This window comes from Coturnix japonica, chromosome 14 (genome assembly GCF_054131305.1).
Source record: "Coturnix japonica strain WE chromosome 14, WE-NBRP24, whole genome shotgun sequence".
Classification (NCBI taxonomy): domain Eukaryota; kingdom Metazoa; phylum Chordata; class Aves; order Galliformes; family Phasianidae; genus Coturnix; species Coturnix japonica.
In genome coordinates this window covers 5,001-26,594 of record NC_140676.1, presented here as the reverse complement: position 1 = coordinate 26,594, position 21,594 = coordinate 5,001, and the positions used below count along the sequence as shown (strand labels likewise).

The 21,594-nt window shown below is 45.7% G+C and overlaps 2 protein-coding genes across 6 annotated transcripts in view; both read left to right on the top strand.

Annotated features, from left to right (window-relative positions):
• IQGAP1 (IQ motif containing GTPase activating protein 1) overlaps positions 1-2,384 on the top strand; it is a 42,074-nt gene extending 39,690 nt beyond the window's left edge. For all 3 annotated transcript variants that reach the window (XR_014934218.1, XM_085515088.1, XM_015873236.3), the window contains one exon: positions 1,654-2,384. Coding sequence is in view for 2 of the 3 variants with exons in the window: in XM_085515088.1 (XP_085371214.1) it covers positions 1,654-1,767 (114 nt within the window). In the remaining variant the exon portion in view is untranslated. The remainder of the gene's footprint in view (positions 1-1,653) is intronic.
• A 7,305-nt stretch (positions 2,385-9,689) lies between these two features.
• LOC146758419 (uncharacterized) lies at positions 9,690-21,148 on the top strand. Of its 3 annotated transcripts, none has more exons than XM_085515116.1 (6): positions 9,690-9,821; positions 13,414-14,656; positions 14,727-14,832; positions 16,042-16,143; positions 17,929-18,034; positions 18,944-21,148. In XM_085515116.1, the coding sequence occupies exons 2-5, from the start codon at positions 14,581-14,583 to the stop codon at positions 17,960-17,962; spliced, it is 318 nt and encodes a 105-aa protein (XP_085371242.1). In that variant the 5' UTR covers positions 9,690-9,821; positions 13,414-14,580; the 3' UTR covers positions 17,963-18,034; positions 18,944-21,148. The 3 variants fall into 3 exon arrangements, with proteins under 3 accessions (XP_085371242.1, XP_085371240.1, XP_085371243.1); XM_085515117.1 differs by lacking the exon at positions 9,690-9,821 and adding an exon at positions 12,292-13,046; XM_085515114.1 differs by lacking the exon at positions 16,042-16,143.
• Positions 21,149-21,594: the final 446 nt, after the last annotated feature.

Sequence of the window (21,594 nt, the reverse complement as noted above, 5' to 3'; positions counted from 1 at the left end):
TAAGTAAGTCTGTGTCTTAGTGACACTTACATAAGTATGCATACACATGCGTGTGCTTTCGGCAACACTTTGCTATAGCAGAGGTCAGTAGTCTGTGGTATATGTCAGCTGGGCTTGGGTGTGATGACTTCAGCTACTTGTCACTGGTTTTCTTTCTGCGACACTGCACCTAGTTGTTTCTTTAGCTGTCTAGTTCTTGTGACTCCTCAGCCTTTACTTACATGAGTCTATCGTAACAGGCTTACAGGCAGGTTTTATCTAATGGTCCCCATTCTTCTTCCAACACCACTACTGTTATATCTGGCATCTCTGTCCACATACGAGTGTCTGCCAAAACTTGCCTCCCAGGTATTGTTAGATGTGGTAATTGTGGATGTCCTATGGGTACTGGAACAAACTGCATACAGAAGCACTCAGCACAGAGATACTTCTGTGTTGCAGTCCCCGACTGACTACTGGGAGGGATAGCTGCCTTACACATCCCGTACATCTGCTCTGGGAACTCCTGTAGTTCATTCCAGTGCTGATGTGTTGGAGCTGGCCACAGACTTCTTGGTTCATCTGGCTATTTGAGGTTGCTTGGTTCTCAAGCATGTGTGGTAAAACCATTATTAACAAACTGCCACAGCTCATCCAAGTACAGTGTTAGCAATGAGTTCTGTTAAAAAGTCTTGCATTGCCAGAATTTTTATGGAAAACAGTAAAAAAAGCTTTTTGATGTTCGTTCTGGTGTCAGGAGCAAGATTCAGATTTTGGAATGCATGCAGTGTTCATCGCAGTAGTACTACCCGAGTGCTTTCTTTGAGATGCGCTGTTCTAGAGAGGAGATTGTGTAAATGAATTAATTGCTGAGATGAGCAGTGCAGGGAGTCTTATGGCTTTGTCAGGTGCATCATCACAGAATCACAGAATGACCCAGGTTGGAAGGGACCTCAAGGATCATGAAGCTCCAACCCCCCTGCCTGTCAGGGCCACCAAACATCCACGTTTACTAGGTCAGGTTGCCCAGGGCCCCATCCAACCTGTCCATGAACACCTCCAGGGACAGGGCATCTACAACCTGGGCAGACTGTTCCAGGACCTCACCACTCTCCTGATTCTCATTGATGAGAAGGAAGTGTAACTAGACTAGTGCCTATGTAAATACAGGGGAAACTGAATTGGCATCATGTAATTAGTACTAATGGAGAAGTTGTTTCTTTCTGTGACATACATTGCATTGTTCTAAACCACACTGCTGACATCTATGGCAGATGAGCTTTTTAGAAAGTCATGCTGTAGAATTTTGTAATTTTAAGTAGTAAGATTAGGCGAACGAAGAGAGAGTCTAAAAACTACAGATTTACATCTGTTATTTGAATGAAAAGCCTGGTATGGTCTAGAGCTGAAATGTGACCTTCTATTTATGACTTTTTATAATTATTATTATTTTTGTTTTTAAAGCAAAGGTTAAGACATAAACATCTGAAAAGTCTTAGTGCAGCTCAGTTGTTCGTGTGCTGTGAGTGGATCCTTAGCTCCCTCATTTTTTCTATCTTATGCTATGAATTTTGTGATAGGTATTCCACAAAACACCACCTTACTACAATGTCTCTTATACATTTGTATACACTACTGAGGATTCCTCACTCATTAATGTTTTCTCTTTGATAGGATCTTTTGCAGCTGCAGTATGAAGGTGTTGCAGTCATGAAGCTATTTGACAGAGCAAAAGTAAATGTCAATCTTCTGATCTTTCTTCTGAACAAGAAGTTTTATGGAAAGTAACTGACCTTTGCTGGCAAGTCTGTGAAAGGGGAGATAAATAGAAGCCTCGCATATATGACTTCTGATGACTTTGCTGTGCATCAGTATATGCCCATGCCTCTCTGAAATATATCAAACATGTTACAATTAAGGCCTAAGAACTTCTTGCGAATTGATAGTGCTGACTGACACTGCAGGGAGTTGCTTTCGTGTACATTTACAAAGTTTATGTTCAACCTGATGCTGTAGTAATTTACAGATAGCCTCTTGCATAGAGGTACTACTGTATTCATTTATTAACGCTTAAGGATGAGGGGAGAAACAGAAAAATTCTTGGCAGGTTAGCTTTTAGTGTCGCTTGCAAAGGTTTTGAAAAGTAAAACTAACTTTTTTCACCTCAGTTTTAGATCAATGTTCCATATATCTTTATCAGATTCAATAAATGTTAGGCTCTACCTGCGGACTTGTCAAAAGACAATTATTTTAAATAGGTTGGCTTTTTAAAAGTTTATAATTTTTCTAGCTCTGTCGAACTCATTTCATATGTTGTGGATTTTTCACCATGGTGATTGTGCTGGCTGTTCTGCTATACCCAGTGACAGTGGAGAGACTCTTAAATAAATCCCAGCCAAAATTAATTGTTTGCCCTGCCCCATCTTTTTTTTTTTTTTTCCCTTTTTCTTTCTGCTTTTTTAAGGAACATCTCTTAATAGTAAATTTCATGTCATTTTTTTTTGCAGGGTTTTTTTGTTATTGTTGTTTAGATCACTGTGTTGTAGAACTGCCTTATCTCTGAAAGAATACACTGTAGTTGATTGGCACAGAGTTTTGCTAATAAAAGCCACTCATAGTATTTGAAGTGGGTACATCCCTGGGGATAATTTTTTCCGTAATCCTTTAATAAGTATCTGATAGCATCTAGTCTGCACAAAATGCATGTTACTGGCATCACCAACACTAAAACATCATCATATCAGAAGATATTTTGAAGTCGGTGCATGCCAATAAAATAACATTTTAATGTTAGTCCGGTACAATAAAATAACAAAAATTCCTTTTCATAACATACCATACCAAAAGAGATGTTTGCAGTTTAGGTCATCTGAAAAAGAGTGACCTCACAACCAGATTATCACTGATCTTAAGGAGATCCTGCCTTGATTTTAATCGAATCTAACTACTTGAGAGTTGGCTGCATCATAGAGGGAGGTGAGAATTGTATTACTTGGATTTGGGGGTGATGAGAATAGCAGTCCAAAATTCTTAAATACGCTTAAAAAAATGTGGCTGTGCTCTGCAGACTCCTGAGCTACAGAGATTAATCCACTCTCTCTGTTTTATTTATTTATTTATTATTGAGAACCTTTAATGTTATTCAGCATTTGGCAGCCCTTAATCTACAACCTAGAAGGGAGCAGGGAAAAGGTTGTGAGGGTGGAGCAGGGATTGTACGCTGAGCAGGGAAAGCTTCCTTACCAGCTGGTTTACACTTACCTTATTACTTAAACACAAGGACAAAATATTATGACACGGATTGGAAACAAAAAAAAAAACAAACCAAACTAGAATGAGCTGAAGAAGGAGAAGCATTCTGTGAATTAGATGTATTTTATAATGTATGGGGGACACAGCTTTGCTTATTACCGTACATCACTGTATTTACAATAGGAGCAGCTACGAGTAAAGGTTGTGTATTCACGTGCTAGTAAAATGGCCGTTGTAACTCACATAGAAGGAGACGGTCCTTCGCGCCCATGGATGCTCATAATGGTACTGACGGGAACCAGACGTGAAAACACGAACCGACACCACGAATCCACACACGCATGCGCCACTGGCACAAGAACAAAACGCGTGCGCGAAATTGGCGCCTGCGCACTACAATCCTATAAATGGCGCATGCGTACTGGCGTCCTAAAACTGGCGCATGCGCACTGGCGACCTAAAAACTGGCGCATACTCACTGGCGACCTAAAACTGGCGCAGGCGTACTAGCGTCCTAAAACGGGCGCATATCTCCTATCACCCCCAACAGCACCCTATTGTCACCCCCCCCAAAAAAACCCGGATTTGGCCCCAAAATACCTGGATTTGGCCCCAAGATGGCGCTGCGTACCCTTATAGCCTCACGGTGAGGCTCTATGGGGCTCAGTGGGTCTCTATGGAGCGCCAGATTCCCTCTGGCTCCTCCCCCATCTCCTCGTGACTCCCGTTGTAAATAAGCGGCCGGTTCCGGGTCCAACCGGGACCCGCCGAAGCCCCCGCAGCCCCATTGCGGAAATAACGGAAACGGACAGCCGGAAACCGAGCTGCACCCCCCACAACATGAATCGGAAATAAGGCAGACTAACTGATATCCCACAATCCCCTCCGCCGGAAAAGACGCCATTGCTCGCGAACAAAATGGCGCCCACAGATTGAGGCGTTATATCCCGCAATTCACCTTGCCGGAAGTGATGCTACTGCACATGATCAAAATGGCGACCGCTATTGCCACGTTAAATACCACAATACACCATACCAAAAGCGACGTTATTGCGCATGTTCAAAACGGCGACGTCCAGGTGCCGCGTTATATCCCACAATGCAGCATACCGGATGCGACACTACTGCGCATGATCAAAATGGCGACCTTCAGAGGCCGCGATATGCCACGTTATATCCCACAATGCACCATAGCGGAAGCGACGCTACTGCGCATGATCAAAATGGCGAACTCAAGGTGCCGCGATATGCCACGTTATATCCCACAATGCACCATACCGGAAGCGACGCTACTGCGCATGATCAAAATGGCGATTTCCAATTGCCACATTATGCTGAGTTATATCCCACAATGCACCATACCAAAAACGACCCTACTGCGCATGATCAAAATGGCGACCTTCAGAGGCCGCGATATGCCACGTTATATCCCACAATGCACCATACCGGAAGCGACCCTACTACGCATGATCAAAATGGCGACCACCAGATGCCTCGTTATGCCGCGTTATATCCCACAATGCACCATAACGGAAGCGACGCTACTGCGCATGATCAAAATGGCGATTTCCAATTGCCACATTATGCTGAGTTATATCCCAAAATGCATCATACCGAAAGCGACGCTACTGCGCATGATCAAAATGGCGACCTCCGGATGCCTCGTTAAGCCGCGTTATATCCCACAATGCATCATGCCGGAAGCGACGCTTCTGCGCATGACCAAAATGGCGATCTACAGATGCCTCGTTATGCCGCGTTATATCCCACAATGCACCATACCGGAAGCGACGCTACTGCGCATGACCAAAATGGCGACTTCCGGATGCCTCGTTATGCCGCGTTATATCCCACAATGCACCATACCGGAAGCGACGCTACTGCGCATGACCAAAATGGCGACCTCCGGATGCCTCATTATGCCGCGTTATATCCCACAGTGCACCATACCGGAAAAGACGCTACTGCGCATGACCAAAATGGCGACCTCCGGATGCCTCTTTATGCCGCGTTATATCCCACAATGCACCATACCGGAAAAGACGCTACTGCGCATGACCAACACTGGCGCATGCGTACGGGCGTCCTAAAACTGGCGCGTGCGTACTGGCGATATAAAACTGGCGCATGCGCACTACTGTGCTAAAACTGGCGCATGCGTACTGGCGACCTAAAACTGACGCATGCGCACTGGCGTCAAAAAAAAAAACCAAAAAAAAAAACAACAAAAAACAACCACTAGCGCATGCGCACTGGAGGCCTAAAACTGGCGCATGCGCACTGATGACCTAAAAACTAGCGCATGCGCACTGGAGACCTGAAACTGGCGCATGCGTACGGGCGTCCTAAAACTGGCGCGTGCGTACTGGCGATATAAAACTGGCGCATGCGCACTACTGTGCTAAAACTGGCGCATGCGTATTGGCGACCTAAAACTGACGCATGCGCACTGGCGTAAAAAAAAAAACAAAAAAACAAACAAAAAAACCACAAGCGCATGCGCACTGGAGACCTAAAACAGGCGCATGCGTACGGGCGTCCTAAAACTGGCGCGTGCGTACTGGCGATATAAAACTGGCGCATGCGCACTACTGTGCTAAAACTGGCGCATGCGTACTGGCGACCTAAAACTGGCGCGTGCGTACTGGCGATATAAAACTGGCGCATGCGCAATACTGTGCTAAAACTGGCGCATGCGCACTGGCGTCAAAAAAAAACAAAAAAAAAAAAACAAAAAAAAAAAACCACTAGCGCATGCGCACTGGAGACCTAAAACTGGCGCATGCGCACTGATGACCTAAAAACTAGCGCATGCGCACTGGAGACCTAATACTGGCGCATGCGTACGGGCGTCCTAAAACTGGCGCGTGCGTACTGGCGATATAAAACTGGCGCATGCGCACTGGCGTCAAAAAAAAAAAAACAAAAAAAACAAAAACAAAAAAAAAAACCACTAGCGCATGCGCACTGGATACCTAAAACTGGCGCATGCGCACTGATGACCTAAAAACTAGCGCATGCGCACTGGAGACCTATAACTGGCGCATGCGCACTGATGACCTAAAAACTAGCGCATGCGCACTGGATACCTAAAACTGGTGCATGCGCACTGATGACCTAAAAACTAGCGCATGCGCACTGGAGACCTAAAACTGGCGCATGCGTACGGGCGTCCTAAAACTGGCGCGTGCGTACTGGCGATATAAAACTGGCGCATGCGCACTACTGTGCTAAAAGTGGCGCATGCGCACTGGAGACCTAAAACTGGCGCATGCGTACTGGCGACCTAAAACTGGCGCGTGCGTACTGGCGATATAAAACTGGCGCATGCGCACTACTGTGCTAAAACTGACGCATGCGTACTGCCGACCTAAAACTAACGCATGCGCACTGGCGTCAAAAAAAAAAACAAAAAAAAACCCACTAGCGCATGCGCACTGGAGACCTAAAACTGGCGCATGCGCACTGATGACCTAAAAACTAGCGCATGCGCACTGGAGACCTAATACTGGCGCATGCGTACGGGCGTCCTAAAACTGGCGCGTGCGTACTGGCGATATAAAACTGGCGCATGCGCACGACTGTGCTAAAACTGGCGCATGCGTACACGCGACCTAAAACTGACGCATGCGCACTGGCGTCAAAAAAAAAACAAAAACAAAAACAAAAAAAAAAAAAAAAAAACCACTAGCGCATGCGCACTGGATACCTAAAACTGGCGCATGCGCACTGGAGACCTAAAACTGGCGCGTGCGTACTGGCGATATAAAACTGGCGCATGCGCACTGGCGTCAAAAAAAAAAAACAAAAAAAACCCACTAGCGCATGCGCACTGGATACCTAAAACTGGCGCATGCGCACTGATGACCTAAAAACTAGCGCATGCGCACTGGAGACCTATAACTGGCGCATGCGCACTGATGACCTAAAAACTAGCGCATGCGCACTGGAGACCTAAAAGTGGCGCATGCGTACTGGCGTCCTAAAACTGGCGCGTGCGTACTGGCGATATAAAACTGGCGCATGCGCACTACTGTGCTAAAACTGGCGCATGCGTACTGGCGACCTAAAACTGACGCATGCGCACTGGCGTCAAAAAAAAAAAAAAAAACAAAAAAAAAACCACTAGCGCATGCGCACTGGATACCTAAAACTGGTGCATGCGCACTGATGACCTAAAAACTAGCGCATGCGCACTGGAGACCTAAAACTGGCGCATGCGTACGGGCGTCCTAAAACTGGCGCGTGCGTACTGGCGATATAAAACTGGCGCATGCGCACTACTGTGCTAAAAGTGGCGCATGCGCACTGGAGACCTAAAACTGGCGCATGCGTACTGGCGACCTAAAACTGGCGCGTGCGTACTGGCGATATAAAACTGGCGCATGCGCACTACTGTGCTAAAACTGGCGCATGCGCACTGGAGACCTAAAACTGGCGCATGCGTACGGGCGTCCTAAAACTGGCGCGTGCGTACTGGCGACCTAAAACTGACGCATGCGCACTGGCGTAAAAAAAAAAAAAAAAAAAAAACAAATAAAAAACAAAAAAAAACCACTAGCGCATGCGCACTGGATACCTAAAACTGGCGCATGCGCACTGGAGACCTAAAACTGGCGCATGCGCACTGATGACCTAAAAACTAGCGCATGCGCACTGGAGACCTAAAACTGGCGCATGCGTACGGGCGTCCTAAAACTGGCGCGTGCGTACTGGCGATATAAAACTGGCGCATGCGCACTACTGTGCTAAAACTGGCGCATGCGTACTGGCGACCTAAAACTGACGCATGCGCACTGGCGTCAAAAAAAAAAAAAACAAAAAAAAAAACACAAAAAAAACCACAAGCGCATGCGCACTGGAGACCTAAAACTGGCGCATGCGCACTGGAGACCTAAAACTGGCGCATGCGCACTGATGACCTAAAAACTAGCGCATGCGCACTGGAGACCTAAAACTGGCGCATGCGTACGGGCGTCCTAAAACTGGCGCGTGCGTACTGGCGATATAAAACTGGCGCATGCGCACTGGCGTCAAAAAAAAAAAAAACAAAAAAAAAAACACAAAAAAAACCACTAGCGCATGCGCACTGGAGACCTAAAACTGGCGCATGCGCACTGGAGACCTAAAACTGGCGCATGCGCACTGATGACCTAAAAACTAGCGCATGCGCACTGGAGACCTAAAACTGGCGCCTGCGTACGGGCGTCCTAAAACTGGCGCGTGCGTACTGGCGATATAAAACTGGCGCATGCGCACTGGAGACCTAAAACTGGCGCATGCGTACTGGCGACCTAAAACTGACGCATGCGCACTGGCGTCAAAAAAAAAAAAAAAACCCAAAAACCACTAGCGCATGCGCACTGGAGACCTAAAACTGGCGCATGCGCACTGATGACCTAAAAACTAGCGCATGCGCACAGGAGATTTAAAACTGGCGCATGCGTACTGGCGCTTTAAAAGTGGCGTATATCACCTAACATCACCCCCAACAGCACCCTATTGTCACCCCCCCAAAAAAAACCCGGATTTGGCCCCAAAATGGCGCTGCGTACCCTTATAGCTTCACTGGGGGGCTCTATGGGGCTTAGTGGGTCTCTATGGGGCGCCGGGTTCCCTCTGGCTCCTCCCCCATCTCCTCGTGACTCCCGTTGAAAATAAGCGGCCGGTTCCAGATTCAACCGGGATCCCCGAACCCCCCGAAGCCCCATGGCGGAAACACCGTAAACGGACAGCCGGAAACCAAGCTGCAAGCCCCACAGCGGGAACCGGAAATGAGAAGGCGGTCTCACTGATATCCCACAATCCCCTCCGCCGGAAAAGACGCCATTGCTTGCGAACAAAATGGCGCCCAGCGATTGCAGCGTTATATCCCACAACGCACCTTGCCGGAAATGACGCGACTGCGCATGATCAAAATGGCGACCGTCACATGCCACGTTATATCCCACAATACACCATACCGGATGCGACACTACTGCGCATGACCAAAATGGCGACCTCCAGATGCCGCGTTATGCCTCGTTATATCCCACAATCCTCCTTGCCGGAAGTGATGCTATTGCGCATGTTCAAAATGGCGACTTCCGGCTGCCACGTTATATCCCACAATGCACCATACCGGAAGCGACGCTACTGCGCATGATCAAAATGGCGATCTCCAGATGCCTCGTTATGCCACGTTATATCCCACAATGCAACATACCGGAAGCGACACTACTGCGCATGGCCAAAATGGCGACCTCCAAATGCCGCGATATGCCGCGTTATATCCCACAATGCACCATACCGGAAGCGACACTAGTGCGCATGATCAAAATGGCGACATCCAAATGCCTCGTTATGCCGCGTTATATCCCACAATGCAACATACCGGAAGCGACGCTACTGCGCATGATCAAAATGGCGATCTCCAGATGCCTCGTTATGCCACGTTATATCCCATAATGCAACATACCGGAAGCGTTGCTACTGCGCATGATCAAAATGGCGACCTTCAATTGCCGCGTTATGCCGCGTTATATCCCACAATGCACCATACCGGAAGTGACGCTATACCTCACTATGAAAATGGCGCCCGCCAAGTGCCGGTACACTGTGGGGCTTTATGGGGCACTGTGGGGCTCTATGGGGCTCTGTAGGGCTTCTATGGGGCTCTGAGGGGCTTTATGAGGCACTGTGGGGCTTCTATGGGGTGCTATGTGTCTCAATGTGGCTGTGTGTGGCCTCCACCGTCACCACCATTATTCCCCTCACACCACCCACATAACTGCCCCCCCACCATTACCCTCATCAACCTCATCAACCCCATCAGCACCATCAACCCCATTATCATCATCACCCCCATTATCACCATCGCCCCATTATCACTATCACCCCATTACCCCACCATTGTCCCCCCACTGTCCCCCCCCACTGTAACCTCTCCACCATTCATCACCGTTGTCCCCCACCATCCACTGCTGTCACACCCATCACCTCCCCCCCACGTCACCCCACTGCCTTCCTTCAACACCACTCCCTGATGTCACCCCCACTGATACCCCAACATCACCCCAACATCCCTTCCCAGCATCATCCCAACATCAACCAACACCTTCACTGCTCACAGCAGTGTCACTCCGTGATGTTACCCCCCAGTATCACTCCCCAGCATCCCATAAACAGGGAGCAGATCCTCCCAGCAGTTACTGTTACTGCCCGACCCCCAGTATCACCCCATAAAAAGGAGATCCTCCCAGCAGTTACTGTTATGCCTTACCCCAATATCACGCCATCACCCCATAAGGAGCAGATCCTCTCAGCAGTTACTGTTAATGTCTGACCCCAATATCACTCCTTATCACATCATATTTTTCTTCCGTTCTAACCTCACTTTTCATGGTTTTCTTCAGCTCGAAACCTGCTTTTCTTGGTTTTCTTCTGCTCTAATTATGCTTTTCTTGGTTTTCTTCTGCTCTAACAAGATTTTTCTTGGTTGTCTTCCGCTCTAACCCATCATTACTTGTTTTTTTCCGCTCTAAAACTGCTTTTCTTGGTTTTCATCTGCTCCGACCCTGCTTTTCTTGGTTTTCATCTCCTCCGACCCTGCTTTTCTTGGTTTTCTTCCACTCTAACCCTGCTTTTATTGGTTTTCTTCTGATCTATTTTGACTTTTCTTGGTTTTCTTCCGCTCTATCATGTCTTTTCTTGGTTTTCTTCTTTTCTAACCCTGCTTTTCTTGGTTTTTTCTTCTTTAACCCAGCTTTCCTTGGTTTTCTTCCGCTACACCCATCTTTTCATGGATTTCTTCAACTCTAACCCTCCATTTCTTGGTTTCCTTTCGCTTTAACCCACCTTTTCTTGGTTTTCTTCCGCTATATCCTGCTTTTCTTGGTTTTCTTTTGCTCAAATCCTGCTTTTCTTGTTTGTCTTCTGCTATACGCAGTTTTTCTTGGTTTTCTTACACACTAAAACTGCTTTTCTTGGTTTTCTTCCACAATGTCCTGTCGTTTTTTGGTTTTCTTTTGCTCTATCCTGTGTTTTCCTTGTTTTCTTCTGTTCTAAACCGTCTTTTCATGGTTTTATTCTGCTCTAACCATGCTTTACTTGGTTTTCATACACTCTAACCCGTCTTTTCTAGGTTTTATTCTGCTACATATTGTTTTTCTTGGTTTTCTTTTGCTATACCCATCTTTACTTGGTTTTCTTCCGCTTTAACCCGTCTTTTCTTGGTTTTCTTCTGCTCTAACCCTGCTTTTCTTGCTTTTCTTACACTCTAACCCTGCTTTTCTTGCTTTTCTTCAGCTCCAACTCGTTTCTCTTGGTTTTCCTTTGCTTTAACTGTGCTTTTCTTGGTTTTCATCCACTCGAACACTGCTTTTCTTGGATTCCTGCCGCTCTAACCTGTTTTTTCTTGGTTTTCTTACGCTCTAACTCTGCTTTTCTTGGTTTTCTTCTGGTATACCCATCTTTTCTTGGTTTTCTTTCTTTCTAACCCGTCTTTTCTTTGTTTTTTTCCACTCTAAATTGTCATTTCTTGGTTTTCTTCCCATCTAACCTTGCTTTTCTAGGTTTTCCTGCCACTCTAATTTGTCTTTTCTTGGTTTTCTTCTGCTGTAACCCTGTTTTTTTTGTTTTCTTATATTCTAACCCTGCTTTTTTTTTGTTTTCTTCTGCTCTTACCCGTCTTTTCTTAATTTTTTTACCCTTTGCCTTAGTGAGGCCTTCTTTCCCTTTCTGTAGCTAAGTGTTCTCTTTTCATCTACTATGGCTCCTTTTTCACTATTCAGTCCCTCATCTACTCATCATCACGTTCCAACATGGTTCCTTGTGTAACTCCATTGATACCTCCACATCTACATACAGCTTCATTGGCAAACATCAGCTCCATGTCCCCCCCCATTGGCACCTCAACATCCCCCCCCCAACCATCTCTGCCCCCCATCATCTCAGCATTATTCCAGTATCAGAGTCAGAACTCACCTCCTGTAGTGCTGTTCTAGGCTGAGCAATGTGATGGTGAAGAAGCCAAGTCCTGGAGCTCCATCCAGCAGCTCTTGGTCCAAGGCAGCAACAGAGCAGAAGAGCTTCTTCATGTGGGTAGATGTGACCTCAGCGAGGAGCTCCAGCAAATAACTACTGCCCCACGGTGCCAGCCCTTATATGAGCACCAGGAGGGGGCGGAGCCAGCCCTGCAGCCAATCAGGTGCATTGCCTGCACTTGGGCTGTACTGCTGTGACTCCGCCCCATCATGGCTTCCAACCATGACTAAGCATTTCTATTATATCACCCTAATTATATAGTGATATCATCCCCCCCATCACCCCCCATCATTCCAATGTCCCCCCCCATAGCCCCCCCATCTTCCCAACGTCCCCCCAGCATCAACCCCAGAGCGGTGCCCACAGTGTCACCCCATTGCGACACTGAGATCTGCACCCCCATGTCCATATACTGTGCTGTCATTTCTCCTCTATCCATAACCCTCCCCTTTAGGAACAGGTAGATATAATTATTCACCTGTTATTGCTTTGTTTTTGTCTTTGTTCTTGATTGGAGCTGTTATGTAACATCCTGATTGGGCACCTGCTGAGGAGAGGGGCCCACCCCATGGGCACAGGTGGGGGCCGTTGAGGGGTGGATTGTGATTGGTTGGAGCCTGGCTCCTCCCCTCCTTGATTGGTATTTAAGGGCTGGGAAGGGCAGAGGGCAGCATCAGTTCCAGCTTGGTGCTCCTATAGGAGCACTGAAGGAGAGGATTCTCCTTCCTTCTGCTTTCAAGCTCTGGATACCATATGGGATGCGACTCTGCTTGGAGATCCTTTCCTTTGGGGTCAGTGGTGAGTCTTTGGCTTTGCAATGGGGTAAGGAATTTCTTCTTTATTACTGGACTAATGTCTTCTCCTTTTGATTGCTCCTAGCAGTACTTATGGATCGGTATGAGAAAGAGCTGTATCTAGAGCCTCCTTCCTTTGGATGGAGGGCTCAGCCTTCACAATGGTGTGAGCGATCCCTTCTTTATTGCAGGGTTTGGGGGTGGAATGGGTCACTTTGGGATGCTCCATCTCTAGAGGTGTTTGAGGCTGTGGGACCTTGGTGTGGTGGTTGGGTACTGTCCCCATAGCAGGGGGGTTGAAAGGAGATGGTCGTGATGGTCTTCACTGCTGATCGTCATTTGATTCTATGCTCATATATTGCAGAGTATCAGCCCCAATGTTGGATGCTATGGGATGCTGTTCATCATCATCTCCATCTGTACACGGAGCCATTGGCTGCTGCTCTCTGGACTCGTTTCTACAGCCAGTTCTTCATCCATCTCATCATCTTCCCGTCCACTTGGTGTCTTCATCACTTGGACATGAGGATGGTGTGGGGTCCTGCATCAGAGGCCTTGTTGAAGTTTAAGTAGATGATATCAGCAGGTCTTCCTTCGTCTGCTGATGTATCAGTGCCATCATAGAAGTCTATGAGGTCAGTCAATGAGGATTTGCCCTTGGTGAAGTCACACTGGTTCTCCATCATCACCTCCTGCCTTCCATGAGCCCTGGGTCCTTCTATGAGGATCTCCATCATCACCTCCTGCCTTCCGTGAGCCCTGGGTCCTTCTATGAGGATCTCCATCATCACCTCCTGCCTTCTGTGAGCCCTGGGTCCTTCTATGAGGATCTCCATCATCACCTCCTGCCTTCTGTGAGCCCTGGGGCCTTCTATGAGGATCTCCATCATCACCTCCTGCCTTCCGTGAGCCCTGGGTCCTTCTATGAGGATCTCCATCATCACCTCCTGCCTTCCATGAGCCCTGGGTCCTTCTATGAGGATCTCCATCATCACCTCCTGCCTTCCGTGAGCCCTGGGGCCTTCTATGAGGATCTCCATCATCACCTCCTGCCTTCTGTGAGCCCTGGGTCCTTCTATGAGGATCTCCATCATCACCTCCTGCCTTCCATGAGCCCTGGGTTCTTCTATGAGATCTCCATCATCACTTCTTGCCTTCTGTGAGCCCTGGGTCCTTCAATGAGGATCTCCATCATCACCTCCTGCCTTCCATGAGCCCTGGGTCCTTCAATGAGGATCTCCATCATCACTTCTTGCCTTCTGTGAGCCCTGGGTCCTTCTATGAGGATCTGCTTTGTGGTCATTCCCAGCACAGCAGTGAGACCGACAGGTCAGCCGTTCCTGGGCTCATCCCTTCTACCTTCCTACAAAGGAGTGCCATGTTGGCCGTGTTTCTGCTCACCGGACTGCACCCCATTGTCACCACTTCTCAGTCTGCGATGCATCTCATCTGGACTCATAGACTGTTTGATTTCAGGACCTTGGTTGGTCTTGCACTGGGTTGTTGACCTTATAAGGTCCAATGGGGTCTTATGTGGGGCCCTATTGGTTCCAATGGGGTCTCATGGGGCCCTATTGGTTCCAACATCCCTCCCTACCAAACCCAAGGTGAGTGCTGTGTCTATGAACTGCCCTGCAGATGTGGGCAGTGCCTTCATTGTTGTGTTCTGTTCAACAGGTTCCAGCAGAGCACAGAGACGTGCGGCTCCTGATGAGAGCAGTGAGGAACAGAAACCTGCATTGCCTGGACCCAGCTTTGCTGATGGTAACTCTCAGCCCAGCAGGTAAGGGCAGCACACACCAATTGCTTTTTACCTGTTCCATACTGAAATTGAAGGTAATGTTCCATTATTATAATGGTAATGTCTGCTCTCATCTATCTGCATTCTCTTTTCCTCTGTTCTCTGCTGTTTCTCCAGCATTCCCTGCAGTGTTTCCTTTGTTCTCATTTTGCTGTTCTGTTCATTCTTTGGGCCTTGTTGTTCATTTTGGTGCTTCATTCCCTTCAGCCTTTCATTCCATGTTGGAGTTCCAAGCAGTTTCCTCTGCTGTTTTGCCCTCCATCTTGATCATCTTTGCAATGTTCTATTGGGCCTTGCCCCCCATCTTGATGTTTTTGGTAGTGCCCTTTTGGGCCTTGCCCCCCATCTTGATGTTTTTTGTAGTGCCCTTTTGGGCCTAGCCATCCATCTTGGTGTTTGCTGCAGTTTTCTCTTCAGCTTTGCCCTCCATCTTGATGTTCCTTGCAGTGTTCTTTTGGGCCTTGTCCTCATCTTGATGTTCTGCGTGATGTTCTCTTGGGCCTTGCCATCCATCTTGATGTTTTACGTGATCTTTTTTTGGCCCTTGCCCTCCATCTTGATGTTTCAGCAGTGTTGTTTTGGGCCTTGCCCTCTGTTTTGCAGTTCCATGCAGCGTTCTTTTAGGCCTTGCCCTAAACCTTGATGTTGTATGTGCCCTTTTGGGCCTTGCTCTCCATCTTGATGTTCCCTGCCATGTTCTCTTGGGCCGTGCCCTCCATTTTGTTGTTCCTGTGGTGTTCTTTTGGTGTTTCCATTTGGCCTCCTATACTGCCTTCCCTTTGCCCTCTGTTCTTGGTGTTTCATACCACTCTCCTTGCTGTTGCTTTCCCTTGGCTGTTCTATTACTGTTGCCCTTGCCTTACTGTTGGTGTTTGCTTTGCTTTTCTTTTGTTGGGGCTTTCTGTGCTTGTTCTGCTGCCTTTGGCTCTATGGGGTTTGCTGGGAGGCAGCATTCATGGTAATCTTGACCTTAAGGGAACTTTATGGGATAATTGCAGGAACTTTATGGCCTTAATGGGAAATTTAGTGATAATTGCAGTTTTCTGTAGGGTATCTGTAAATCTAACCCTTTGTTTTTAAGTAACCTTCATTCTAATCATAGTGCAAAATACCATTTTAAAGTAACTGCACCTTTAACCTTAGAAATAGCATTACTTCTATTTCTAATAGTATTTATTCTATCCCTAATAGCATGGATTCTATCCTACTGATGAGAGCAGTGAGGAACAGAAACCTGCATTGCCTGGAATGTTCCAGACCCAGCTTTGCTGATGGTAACTCTCAGCCCAGCAGGTAAGGGCAGCACACACAATTGCTTTTTACCTGTTCCATACTAAGATTAAAGGTAATGTTCCATTATTATAATGATAATATCTGCTCTCATCCTTCTGCATTCTCTTTTCCTCTGTTTGCTGTTTCTCCAGCATTTCCTGCAGTGTTTCCTTTGTTCTCATTTTGCTGTTCTGTTCATTCTATGGGCCTTGTTGTTCATTTTGGTGCTTCATTCCCTTCATTCTTTCATTCCATGTTGGAGTTCCAAGCAGTTTCCTCTGCTGTTTTGCCCTCCATCTTGATCATCGTTGCAGTGTTCTATTGAGCCTTGCCCCCCATCTTGATGTTTCTTGTAGTGCCCTTTTGGGCCTTGCCCCCCATCTTGATGTTTTTTGTAGTGCCCTTTTGGGCCTTGCCCCCCATCTTGATATTTCTTGTAGTGCCCTTTTGGGCCTTGCCCCCCATCTTGATGTTTTTTGTAGCGCCCTTTTGGGCCTTGCCCCCCATCTTGATGTTTCTTGTAGTGCCCTTTTGGGTCTAGCCATCCATCTTGGTGTTTGCTGCAGTTTTCTCTTCAGCTTTGCCCTCCATCTTGATGTTCCTTGCAGTGTTCTTTTGGGCCTTGTCCTCATCTTGATGTTCTGCGTGATGTTCTCTTGGGCCTTGCCATCCATCTTGATGTTTTACGTGATCTTTTTTTGGCCCTTGCCCTCCATCTTGATGTTTCAGCAGTGCTGTTTTGGGCCTTGCCTTCTGTTTTGCAGTTCCATGCAGCGTTCTTTTAGGCCTTGCCCTAAACCTTGATGTTGTATGTGCCCTTTTGGGCCTTGCTCTCCATCTTGATGTTCCCTGCCATGTTCTCTTGGGCCGTGCCCTCCATCTTGATGTTCCTTGCAGTGTTCTTTTGGGCCTTGTCCTCATCTTGATGTTCTGCGTGATGTTCCCTTGGGCCTTGCCATCCATCTTGATGTTTTACGTGATCTTTTTTTGGCCCTTGCCCTCCATCTTGATGTTTCAGCAGTGCTGTTTTGGGCCTTGCCCTCTGTTTTGCAGTTCCATGCAGTGTTCTTTTAGGCCTTGCCCTGCATCTTGAAGTTGTATGTGCCCTTTTGGGCCTTGCTCTCCATCTTGATGTTCCCTGCAGTGTTCTTTATGGCCTTGCTCTATCTTGCAGTTCCATGCAGCATTCTTTTGGGTCTTACTCTCTGTTTCATTGTTCCCTTTGGCCTTTGTTCTTGGTGTTCCCTATAATGCCCTGTTTGCTGTTGCTTTTGCTTTGGTTTCCCTTGGCTTTCCTTCTTGCTTTTTTCTTTGTCTTACCCTTGGCTGCTTGCTTTGCTTTTCTCTTGCAGTGTCTTTCTGTGTTAGTTCTGCTTGTCTTTGGGATTTGCTCGGAGGTTTTGTTTGTGTTGATCTTGATCTGCTCCCCTCTGACTTAATGAGGTCTGTAGTTATAAATACTGTAACCTGTAGTGTAGTTGTTCATATAAGTCTTAACCCAATATTAAAGATGTTTGCTATGGTAAATGTAGCTCTAAAAATTGATGCCCTGTGTTTTCTATGAAAGTTACTTCAATTATAATCCTAGTGTGGAATACAATTGTTAAACTTACTGCAAACTTAAACTTATCAATAGCATTAATTATATCCCTCATAGCATTGATTATATCTCTCATTGCATTAATTGTATCCTTCGTAGCATGAATTATATCCTACTGCTCCCTTCCATCACAGTTAGTGTAATGATCGCAGTGTGCTACCTTACAGATGTGGGCAGTGCCTTCATTGCCTTTTTTTGTCCAACAGGTTCCAGCAGAGCACAGAGATGTGCGGCTCCTGATGAGAGCAGCGAGGAACAGAAACCTGCATTGCTTGGACCCAGCTTTGCTGATGGTAACTCTCAGCCCAGCAGGTAAGGGCAGCACATAGCAATTGGTTTTCACTTGTTTCATACGGAGATGCGAGGTTAGTGTTTCTGAGCTCATTTTTTGCACTCTGTGGTGTCCTATGGGCTGCCTGTGCTTGTCCTACTGTGTTGTCTTTGTGTTTGGTCTTTGATGTTGCTCAACTGTTTCTTGCAGTGTTTTTCTTGCCCTCCATTTTGACATTCTTTGAGGCATTCTCTTGGGCCTTGCCCTCCATTTTGGCATTCCTTGCGTCGTTCTCTTGGGCCTTGCCCTCCATTTTGGCGTTCCTTGCGTCGTTCTCTGCGGCTTTGCCCTCCATTTTGGTGTATCTTGCATCATTCTTTTGGACTTTGCCGTCCATTTAGGCATCCATTGCATCATTCTTTTGGACTTTGCTGTCCATTTAGGCATCCATTGCATCATTCTTTTGGACTTTGCTGTCCATTTAGGCATCCATTGCATCATTCTTTTGGACTTTGCCATCCATTTAGGCATCCATTGCATCATTCTTTTGGGCTTTGCAGTCCATTTTGCCATTCCTTTTCTTGTTCTCTTGGGCTTTGCCCTCCTTTTCAGTGTTCTCTGCATCCTTTTGTAGGGCCTTGCCCAATATTTTGATATTCTCTTGGGTGCTTTCTTCCATTTTGCTGTTGCCTGCATCATTTTGTTGCGCCTTTATGTCCTTATTCCTGTTCTCTGCTGAGTGTTGTGTTGTATTATGTTGTTTTGATGTTTTTTGTGCTGCTCTTTTGGGCCTTGCTGTTCATTTTGGCATTCTCTGTGTTCTTCTTTTGTACTTTTAGCTCTATTTTGGTGGTTTTTGTAGCAGATTATTGGGCCTTGCCCACTATTTTACATTTTCATGTCCCACTGGCTTCAGCCCATTGATCTAACTATCTGCTTTTCTTCCTTAGGGCCCTTATATTCCCTGGCTGATGGATGTTCCCCTTTGATGCAGCGCTCCATGCTGCCATGCAGGTGTTCAATAAAGCTTTGGGGGGCTGATGATCCATCACAACAGCACATCAGCTACATGTTAGTCAATTAACCTCCATTTAATTGGAATTAGCTTTTGAGTTAAGTTCTGTTAACCAAATTGGTTTAAGGTTTGCGTTCAGTTAACCTTACCCAAATTGGTTTTAGCTTAGTAATCTATTAACTTCACCCAGATTGGGTTTTGTTTTGTAATCATTTAACTGCAACTAAACTGGTTTTTGATTTGTTGTCAATTAATCTTAATCAAATTGGTTATAGCTTTTCAATTATTCTTTTAACAAAATTGGCTTTAGCTTTCAATCAGTCATTGTTAATCAAATTGGCTTTAGTTTTGCCATTTTATTTTTCATTGTTAATCAAATTGGCTTTATTTTTGCCATTTTATTTTTAATTAAATTTACTTTAGTTTTGCAATCATTTAATGTTACTTAAATTGGTTGTAGCTTTACAGCTGTTTAAGTTTAATCTAATTGGCTGTAGCTTTGCAATCTATCTACCTTAATTGAATTGGCTTTAGCTTTGCATTCAATTGATCTTAACCCAATTGGCTTTAACTTTGCTATTATTTAACCTTAACCAAATTTACTTTAGTTTTGCAATCATTTAATGTTACTTAAATTGGTTGTAGCTTTACAACCATTTAAGTTTAATCTAATTGGCTGTAGCTTTGCAGTCTATCTACCTTAATTGAATTGGCTTTAGCTTTGCAATCATTTAATCTTAACCAAATTGGTTTAAGGTTCGATTTCAATTAATATCTGCCAAATTGGCTTTATTTATCCTTGCTTACGGGGCTGGGCTAGCCCATTTTTTTTCTATCTGGGCTAACCCAGCCCCGTAACCACTATCTATGGCCTGAGGGAGCCGAGTTGCTTCCCGGCCACTCTTTGACTTGTGCCCATTTGCGGCCACTCTTTGACTCGTGCCCATTTGCGGCCATTATGAGATTTATGCTGATTTCAGTGTGTTCAATTATTTTTTGTCAACCAAATTGGCTTTTGTTCTGGAGTCAATTAATTTCAACCCAGATTGGCTTCAGCTTTCTATTCAATTATTGTCAACCAAATTTCGATTTAGCTTTGGAATCTAAATTTCTAATCCAAATTGGCTTAAGTTTTGCATTCAATTAATATCAACTAAATTGGCTTTAAATTTGGCTTTAAATTTGGCTTTAAATTAACTCAAATTAACTCAAATTAACTCAAATTAACTCAAATTAACTCAAATTAACTCAAATTAACTCAAATTAACTCAAATTAACTCAAATTAATTGGCTATATTTTTGAAATCAAATTATTTTAGCCAAATTGGCTTTATTTATCCTTGCTTACGGGGCTGGGCTAGCCCATTTTTTTTCTATCCGGGCTAACCCAGCCCCGTAACCACTATCTATGGCCTGAGGGAGCCGAGTTGCTTCCCGGCCACTCTTTGACTTGTGCCCATTTGCGGCCACTCTTTGACTTGTGCCCATTTGTGGCCATTTTGAGTTATGCTGGTTTCAGCGCTGTGCTGTTACTTTGAATGTGCCACATTGGCTTTAGCTTTGCAGTCAATTATTGTTAATGAAATTTGCTTTAATACTGAGTCCATTCATGTTTGTGTTATTGAGTTCAATTTTGCCTTGCTGTGTATATAATGTGCTGATGCTGTAATTGTACCTTGTGCCATGCAATGTACTGTCTATTTGGATGCTGTTGTGTCTGTCAACTGCGCCGTGCCCTGCACTCAACACGTCGATGCTGCGCCTGTAACCCGGGATGGACAATTTGCTGTGTATATGGATGTTGTACATGTAAAATGTATTGTGCAATGTGCTCTATGTGTTGATGTGATGGTTGAACATTGTGCTGTGCCATGTTCTCAATGTATCAATGCTGTGCCTGTAAACTGTGTTGTTCTCTGTATTGACTGTGCTGATGTTTGTACTCAATACTGGGATCTTGTGAGTTGTATCTTGTGCTATTTGTACTGCATATCTGGATGTTGTGCCATGTACTGAACTGCTGTATCCACTTTGTGCTTGTAAATATGATGTTGTTGCTGTATTGTGTTTGTACTATTGTATGAGTTGTATATTGTGTTGATGGAGCTGTAATAAAGAAACAGTTGTGGTGTGTCGTTAATTGTCATCTGCAGGCGATGGAGCAGAATCTAAGGTAGGTGTGACAGGTAAGTGGGGCATGGTAGCACTAGAAGGGCTGTTAGTTCAGTGTATGTAGTTGTTGTAGTTGTTCAGGTTGATTCTGAGTTCGGTTGTAGCTGCAGTAAGTCAGATTGTGCGTGTAGTTGGTCACATGGTCAGTGCAGTTGGTGATGAACTTAGTTTGTGAGTGTAGATGTGCAAGTAGTTGGTGAACTTAGTTAGTTGGAGCTGGTTGCCTTGATGTTGTAGTTGGTCATGTTGTGTGTGAACTTTGTTGGCAGAGTAGCTCAGTTTTGTGTTGAATGTTGTTTGTGAGCGTAACTGGTCCAGAAAGTGGAGATGTAGAGTTATAAGTGTAGTTGGTTGAGTTACAGTTTAACTTTGGGTGTAAGGACAAGTTGTTGTGAGTGAGTTCGGTTATAGGGT